Source organism: Parasteatoda tepidariorum, chromosome 1, assembly GCF_982258835.1.
Source record: "Parasteatoda tepidariorum strain Cologne lab strain chromosome 1, Ptep-v5.0, whole genome shotgun sequence".
Taxonomy (NCBI): domain Eukaryota; kingdom Metazoa; phylum Arthropoda; class Arachnida; order Araneae; family Theridiidae; genus Parasteatoda; species Parasteatoda tepidariorum.
This window is the reverse complement of record NC_141755.1, coordinates 41,955,960-41,965,289: the sequence shown is the minus strand read 5'-3', so window position 1 is coordinate 41,965,289 and position 9,330 is coordinate 41,955,960. Positions and strand designations below refer to the sequence as shown.

General features: G+C 26.7%; 1 protein-coding gene across 1 annotated transcript; it reads right to left on the bottom strand.

Annotated features, from left to right (window-relative positions):
* Positions 1-3,575: 3,575 nt before the first annotated feature.
* LOC107453962 (adult-specific rigid cuticular protein 11.9) lies at positions 3,576-9,114 on the bottom strand. Its single transcript, XM_016070986.4, has 3 exons — positions 8,875-9,114; positions 7,519-7,602; positions 3,576-4,176 (listed from the first exon to the last, which is right to left on the bottom strand). Exons 1-3 carry the CDS (start codon positions 8,878-8,880, stop codon positions 3,721-3,723), a joined length of 546 nt encoding a protein of 181 aa, XP_015926472.3. The 5' UTR covers positions 8,881-9,114; the 3' UTR covers positions 3,576-3,720.
* Between the last annotated feature and the right edge of the window lie 216 nt (positions 9,115-9,330).

Here is a 9,330-nt window from a genome sequence, read left to right as displayed (position 1 = left end):
TGATTTATTGTTGTTTTTGTAACTAACACATATTTTATAAAAATACACATATTTATAACGCAGCTCATATCATATAAACTCATGTTATCTCAACTTTCTCAAAACGTATATTACCTAACTCATATTACATTAACTTGCGGCATAAACAGTATCTACATCGAGAAAAATAATATCAACACTTCACAAATTCTTTTATAATAATATATTTATAAAATTTTATCAACATATTTATAAAAATAATTTAACATACGATGCTACAGTTTATAAAAATGTAATGGATTATTGTACCAGCATACTATTTTAAATATGAGTGCTTAATTTTTAGTGATGTGTTTATGAGTTAATAGAAAAAAATGCTTTCAGAAAATTAAGCTTATATTTTGTTTAAAAAAATTGATTGATGTTATGCGCTTAGATATGCAATTTAATTGTAAATGCTATACTCTAAATTATGATTTTTTTATAGTTGCTTGCTAATTTTGCTTTAAGTAAACATATGCTTTATGAAAATAGAAAATTTCAAAGGGATAGGAACGTAACAACTTAAGTAAGAAAAAAAAATATTTCTAAGAAAATATCTTCTCTGAAATAAGTCAGCTACCTTAATTTTTCTGAACAAATTTGTATATTTTGCAGAAAACATAGTAGTTATCGATTTACTACTATGGCGTCTTGCAAGCTTGTTTTCTACTTTTTTAAACGATATTAGGAATTATTGGAATAACATTCAAAAATTTCCAGAGCTTTTCTTGAAAACTTTTAAAATTCAGTGGCCTTTCCATTTTCAAAAAACAATTATCGAAAATCTTCTATATTTTCAAAATAATTAACATCATATAAATAATTACATTAATAAACATCAAAACGCAATGAAATATAAAACCATTTTCTATTGCTTTTACTCATTCCTTTTGGGCAAAAAAAATCACATAATATGATTAAGTTTTCTCACATATTTCAAATAAAACTCTAGCCATAATTTAAAAGCATTTAGCCGTAATATTCATTTATAAATATCTTTTATTACATTTTCGAATGCCCTGCCAACCAGGCTATCCCATCCCCCATTAAATACATATTACATCTGCTTTGCACTTATAAAACAATAATGAAATTATATTTACTTTTATTACAAGATTTGTGTAAAGTTGTATTGAGTGAACATTGACACGCATTATGATAAATACAAAATTGTGAAATAATATTTGAAAATCATTTTTAACAATATATTGCCAATTAATCTTTCAGTCAGAAAAATTTCAAAAATCTTTTTAAAAGTTAAAATAGGATAAAAGAATTTTTAAAATAAAATAGGATCAAAATACAATTAATTCCAAAATATCAAAAAATTAAAATAGGATATAATGGATAAAATTTTAAATGAAGTTGTAAAAGTAAAGCAGAGTGTTTATGTTTAAATTTTATCTTAATAGAATCGCAAACTAACTCTTTGAAACCAAATATGTATTTCGACAATTAAACTGTTTCGTATTGTTCAGTTTCAGCTAAATATAATAATCTATTTATTGTCAAAAAGTTAAAGATGGTTGTAGCAATCATGGGGGCTGGTGAGGGTAGCGAGAAGAGGGTGGAGTACCCCTAGTATGACTTATTAGTTATGCAGTAATTACATTTATCATCATTTCAGCATATTATGACTTTGTTAATTATAAAATATACTTTTGGCAGTATTTAATCAGTTTTATGTTACCCAGCTTAAAAATAAATTTACACTAAGTGCACCAAAAATTTTTTATGGTAAAAATGTATTTTAACTCAACCAATTAAGGTTTGAGAAATAAGCCAGCATCTGCACATGTTCTAATTTCTTTTGCTACATATTTTTATGCGTCCAATAACCATACTTAATGATACTCTAAAATGCAACATTTCAGCAGTCTATTATATAGTTTTAAAAAAACTTTCAATTCTGTTTCAATTGGAATGCATAAAATTTCCCAATGCATGTGGTTCAGATTTATTTCCAATTATAGGATCATTGACCTTTGCTTCATATTTCAAAAAAGAGTTCCATCAAATAGATGATTAGTAGTATATAATAACGTCACACTAGAGCTATTCAATGTGCTATTGGCGACGGTCTGAGAAGCATCCCTAAGGATAATCCAAAGACATACCGTCCCAATTTTGATCCTCTGCATAGAAAATAGCTCCTCTGCCTTGCTACCACGAAAACTTGCACATGTACTTTACTTTAGAATGAATTAATGAAGATTGATACCGTGCACCCTCGATTTTCATGCAAGATGATAAGTAGTCACCAAACCTCTCACTGACCTCAGCCATTGATGTTTGACTTTAGTGATCTATTGGGAACCGTGCCTTACGATCAGACTACTGTTGGTCTAAGATACATCAAAATCATTTTAAACCAAACAGTAAGTCTTCGAAACAAGCACGCAAACAATCAAACTCAGCAAAATATATTTTAAAAGACTGTTTAAGACAATTGAACAACAAATAAAAGCTAAGCAGGAGTTCTTGCTTAAATCTGTTCCATATTTTAGTGAAATTTTTACTAAAAAAACATTTTGCTGATTCAGACCTTAAGTTCGTTTACAAAAGTGTGTAATGAATTTCAATGACCTTTTCAACGAATTTTTCTTTGTTTCCAATAATTAAAAATTAAATGTTCCACGTTTGATAACCTTCTTTCAAATTTTAAACATCAATTCGCTTTAAAATGGGCTTTTCTAAATTAGAAAAGAATAGTGCCACCCACGTTATGCTTTTCTTAAAAGTTAATTAATATGGAAAAGATAATAAAAATAACATTAAGAGCAATTAATTATGAGTAATGTTAAAATTTAGGTTGTATGCACAATATGCGTTGAATTCTGTTATTATTCTGTTTAAAATGATTATTTAATTATTGTTTTTAAATTTTTTTTTTTTGGAAAATTAAAACGCAATTATTTTTTTATTGAAGTAGGTATTTTTTGTTACGTAAAGTGAATTATTTTTAACATGTTAGGTAAATACGTAAAGTGAATATATTTTTTTTAAAGGTTGGATTTATATATATTTTTCGGAAGTTATAGTACGTACTAGCATCGCTTTGCTGTTCCTTAATTTCAAATAAATCTTCGTATTACACTTATAAAGGTATTTTATTGCCAACTGATAAACCAGGTAATTTTAAGTGTTTTTATTAGAATGGTCTAAGAAATAAATGGATATTGTACGAAATCGCATAATTCTAGCTGCAACTACTTAATTTGTTTTGTGAAATGGAAAATATGTTAAATGTATAAATATATAAAATGGAAAATCTGTTATTTTTTAAAATTAATTTATCGCTTAATGTTATTTAAGTGAAAATACGGTATATCAATTCTATTTTGTTTTCGAACTATTTTTTAATATCTATTAGTAAAAAAATAAATTTTTATTACTTTAAATTTTTCGTTTCAAATGCTTTTTTTTAATTGTTGGAAAAACGAAAAGTAAAGAATCGTTGGTAAACAAAAAGTAAAAAAGTATGAAATCTTTGGAAAACATGAAAGTAATTCGAATTTAAAATTATATTTTTGCATGAAAAATATTACAAATAATAACCGTAAATAGACATTTTATTTTCATAACATACAAACATATAAGCACGGCATCACTTTGAGCAGATAAGGCTACCGCAACCTCACCCTATGGCACGACATAAAAAAAGAGAGTTCTTTGTTCCAAAATATAATTCCTTATAATTTAATAGAAATATCCGTAATGTCCTGGATGAGCATAACCATGATGTCCAACTACACTGTTGTAAGCAAAGGCTCCAGCTGGATGTCCGGCATAGTGGAGAGCTGAAGGAGCATGATGCAAACCTGGAGCAGCATAATGTGCAAGAGGAGCAGCAGGTGCTGGATGAGCATGGTGAAGAGCTGGAGCAGCATAATGGGCAACAGCTGGACCTGCAATCACTCCAGCTTTGTTGATGAGGGTGTTAGCTGGATCCTTTGGCTCAACACCTGGCTCGTTGGTATTGATGTTAGCTCGGAATCCAGCGGCATCGGCTACGTAGTTGACAACTCGTCGGCGACCATCAGCATCAGAGAGTCCGTAGGATCCAGAAACAACACCTGGAGATCCAGTTTCTCTTCGGAAAGTAGCCCCAGATCCATGGCCCTCATTGTAACCGAAAGCGTAATTACCTACACCCTATGAATAAAAATATATTTTAAAAAAATAATATGTTTGTCTCCTTTTAGGCACATTTTTTCTTTAGAAAATCCTCAACTAACTAGGATTTCTTATTTTGGATTTAAAAAATATTTAAAAAAGGACACTAAATATTTAAAAACACTTATAAAGAGGAGAAAAAGTTATTTTAACAAGTATTTAAAAATTACTTTTGTCTCCTTCTGAGCTAAATGTTTTTTAAGAAAATCCTCAGCTAACTAGGATTTATTTTCTGGATTTAAAAAATACTTAAGAAAGGAGATTAACTACTTAAAAATACTTATAAAAAGGAGAAAAAATTACTTTAGCAAGTATTTAAGAAATACTTTTGTCTCCTTTTGAGCTCAATTTTTTTAAGAAAATCTTCAGCTAACTAGGATTTATTTTTCTGGATTTAAAAAATACTTAAGAAAGGAGATTAACTACTTAAAAATACATATAAAAAGGAGAAAAAATTATTTTAACAAGTATTTAAAAAATACGTTTGTCTCCTTTTGAGCTAGATTTTTTTTACGAAAACCCTCAGCTAACTAGGATTTATTTTTTTGGATTTAAAAAATACTTAAGAAAGGAGATTAACTACTTAAAAATACATATAAAAAGGAGAAAAAATTATTTTAACAAGTATTTAAAAAATACGTTTGTCTCCTTTTGAGCTAGATTTTTTTTACGAAAACCCTCAGCTAACTAGGATTTATTTTTTTGGATTTAAAAAATACTTAAGAAAGGAGACTAACTACTTAAAAATACTTTTGTCTCCTACTGAGCCCAAATTTTCTTTAGAAAATCCACAACTAACTAGGATTTATTATTTTACAGCAAAATTTTTGAAAGCTAAAAAAAAATTCTGATTTTGCTTAAAGCATAGTTATAATTCTTGTGGATAATAATTAATGATTTATGACTTAAAATGTGTTTATTAAGCATCAGTTTTAGATTTCAAATGTTTAAAGATAAGCTTAGCCCAGGTAGGAGAGATACATCAAATTTACGTTAAAAATACGTGTATTTCACCTTTAAATTTTACTAAGCATTCGTAAAATTCACGTAAAAGTGAAACGTTGAATTATAGCAAAAAATGGTTATCCAAAATTATGCATAAATGAATTCGTTTCTTTTACGACCATTTTAATAACCACTTTTTTCTAGGTAAGAATGAATACTTTATTTTTTACATAGTATCTATGTTAACAATAGGTCAAAATAAACGTAAGTTGAAACGTCAAATTATACAAAAATCTGAAAACTTGCATAAATAAACTCGAACCGAAATTTACTGAAATTTAAATGGTAAATTTGGCTTCGTCAATAATAGGTAAAATACACAAAATAATTTTTACTAAATCTAAAAAGTAAATATTCCTTCAAAAAGTAAATATTCGCCAATACTTCGTAAAACATACGAAAACAATCTTACCGAAGGGTAGAGGGTAAAATCTATTCCGTAAATATTACTTAAAATATACGAAAGCTTTCTTTACCAAATATCTGATTGGTAATATCATTCCGTCAATATCACGTCAAATTTACGTATAAAGCGTACTGACTTTACCAATTTTCTAAAAATTAACGTTTAATTTAAGCAAGATGGTACATGGGAGACTTTTGATTGTATAATTTTTAGTACGAGAATAATTATAATTTTTAGTACGAGAATAATTATTTTACAATTTAAGAAAAACTTTTGTATCACATTTTAACGTGAAAATACATAAATATGTTTATGATATAAATTGAATTGCTGAAAGGAAAACTACTATAAACATAACAATGAAGCACTTTTTCAATTAAATTAATTCATAAATTCATTGATTTCGTCTCCTTAAAATTTATGCTGCTTCGACCATACGTCATATTCTTGCTGATTTGATCATTAGTTTAAAAGCTTCTGAATCTACGCTTGATAATTGATTGTATTATGAAACTAGCAAATCTATGAATTAATATTTAAAAACTTATATTAACAGTAAATGTTAATTTTTATGCTTTTAAAGTGCTCTGGATTTTGTTTTTGATATTATGTTGAACACTAGCTTTTCTATTTAATTCCTGTAAGCGCATTTAAATATCAAACAAAGTCAACCAAATAAGGTTGCATATTTAGCTTAAATAAAAGTCATGCATATCTTTAATAATTTGAAAGATATTTTAAAAATATTTAAAAAATATTTTTATCAATTAAACAACAGATAAAATATACTCCAACATTATTAATTTATTTACAAAGCATTTCGCGTATTCATCATATGGTGATATTGTAGCTGTTTTTATAATACAATCAATTATGCTCAAACAATAAATTATACACTTTATTTATGTTTATCTACTATTGGAATTTTTATTTGAGAAGTAGCAAATATAATAACTTATAACAAAGTTTAGATCTGTTCATAAGATTGGAATGCTTTTTAATATAAAGATAGAATTTAGGTAGAATTTCTTAGAATAGAATTGTTTTTTGATAAGAGTCAAAATTGAACAAAAATATTACCATTTGTATTATTTAGAGTATTTTAAATTTTAATTCAATTTCAGAATACTTAATACTGCTTTAAAAATAAAAGAACTACTAAAGTTTTGTTTTTAAAGTTACTATTTTAAAAATATAAAAAATAATACATTTCAACTCCCACTATTTTTAAAGTTTTTAAGCATTTGCTCATTTTAAAATTAAATGCAAAGCTTACTTCAGAATTCAATATACAACGTTTTTAGATGTGTTTCAACTACTATTGAAAGAAACTTTGAATAAACTACATCAGTGTGTTTCATTGCCAAATTTTAAATAAAAAATGCTTCTTTACAATAAAATGCCAAAAATCGATGAATTTTTTCTTAAAAAATATAGATCTTTTCAAAAGTGTTATTCCATCAACTAAAATGATGTTGAAATAAAAGAATTTAACATGGTTTGTTGTAAAAAAATAAGTTGCCTATTCCAACCACAAGCTGTTTTTGCGAACATGCAACAGAAAGTAATTAGTGCAGAATCAATTTTAGTTTACAGAAACTTTTAATATTTACCTCGATTTTATTTTTGTTATATTATATCAGTTTGTTATTTGATTTTAAATAAATGAAAAAGTATTTTATTTTAAACTATTAAGTTTTTAACTATTTTATCACAACCTGTGACATATCTGTTATTTCTCATTTCTATTATGACAAATGATATTCTTTATTCTTTGCTTCCATTTTTTAATGTTATGTAACTGAAAAAGTAGATAAACCACTAAAGTTTTTTCTACTTTTTTATTGATAAAATATAGGTATTGATAGAGATATTGATTGATAAAATAGAGGTATTGATAAAGTACTTACATCCTCAGTTCTGAACTGTTCACTTGCTCCTCCAAGAAGAACAGCGGCTTGTGAAGCAGCAAAAAGAGCAAAAAGAATGATGACCTGATAATTAAAAATATGATTGAATTAGCAGTGTGAAAATTATCCATTCGAATATTTATAATGAGTAGAGTAAAATATTTAGTTGTAAGGTTATATATTACAAATAATCATTTATCTTTAATCATTATTCATTTGTCTTTAAAACAAATATTGATGTGCAAATGTGCATAAAAGAGTCACCATAGAAGTAAATATTTTTCACGCTCTATTTTTTGCTTAAATTAAAATAAATTTGCACAATATACAGATTTTCTGCGACAATCGAATCTCAAATTTGAAATTTATTTTGGGAAAAAGGTTTAATTTCGATTTGCCATATATAATACATTTTCATTCTTTAAGATATAAATAAAATAGGAATGCTTCATTTTTATTTAAAATTCTAATTAATCAAAGAATCTACATTCAACTAAAATTTTAATAAATAAATACAAGCAGTGTACACAACACAAAACTTCATTATGAAGTTTTGTGTTGTGTACACTATGCATTCCTGTAAATATACAGGAATGCATATTTACAGGAATTTTTCAAAAATTTCTAATTACTACGCTAAAAAATGGCTCATAAAGTATATTCTTGCTTTGTATGTAAAAACATTTTATTTTGTTGCTTTTAAGAGGAAAATTAAAATCAATCATTTTTTAAAATTTTCATTTGTTGCTCACGAAACATAAAACTATACAGAGGCAAATCACATTACCATGTACTTCTGTCGTTAAATTTAATCAATAAAAAGACCTTTTTTATTGGTAGCTGAAAAATTGCTTTTATATTGAATTTTAATTTCACATTTGGGATAGTTTAGGACTAGGAGAGTTTAGGATTTTTAGATTGTTACGAGTTCCCTAGTATAGTCTTGTCTTACTGCTGCTAATTACACTATAAGCTAAAAATTAAGAATTAGCTTTTAACGGAAACTTTTAAATTCTAAAAGTAAAATTTTAGATAGATTTCCTAAAGTGAAATGTATGAAAGGACATTTGAAAATTGAATTTTAATTTCACATTTAGAATAGATTAGGACTAGGAGATTTTAGGATTTTTAATTTGTTACGAATTCCCTATTATAGTCTTGTATTACAGCTGTTAATTACACTATACGCTAAAAATTAAGAATTAGCTTTTAACAAAAACTTTTAAATTCTAAAAAGTAAAATATAAGATAGATTTCCTAAAATGAAATATATGAAAAGGCATTCGAAAAACTAAGTTTACTTATTTTAGAAAATTGATGAAAATATCTTAATTAAATTTCTACATAAATACGTACCTTCATGATTATTTTGTTTGATTCTTGAGAACGTTAACTCAATTATGCCCATAATCTAACATGCGCACCCTTTTATACCCATAAGCAGTGACAAAAGGTGTAGCCATTTTTCTGACTAGTTCCCCAACATTTATCCTTTAAAAAAATTAATAAAACAAAGGAAAGAAATATGAAAATGAAGAAAGAATTGTCATGAAAAATGAAGGAAAAATAAAAATCCGCGCCCATCTCTTGAATGCTAAAGGTGACCAGGAATGCTCATTGTTCAAAAGGCCAAGATGTCTTAGTGGCTGGTACGGGTGTGGTTCCGAGAGTTGTAGTAGCCTTGATCCAGATCGCTTCTTCAGGTGTCATCATGAACACTTCCTACACAACTGGACTTTTCTTCGGGAAATACCATTAATTAAAAAAAACTATTCATAATTTTATAATGATATGCAGATTCTTTGAATTTCC

What these genes read in the sequence shown, in the direction of transcription:
- LOC107453962 (XM_016070986.4), bottom strand. An exon ending in AACAGTTCAGAACTGAGGAT is followed by an intron (nt 4,177 to 7,518) that starts GTAAGTACTTTA and finishes TTTTATTCATAG; the next exon opens with GGTGTAGGTAATTACGCTTT.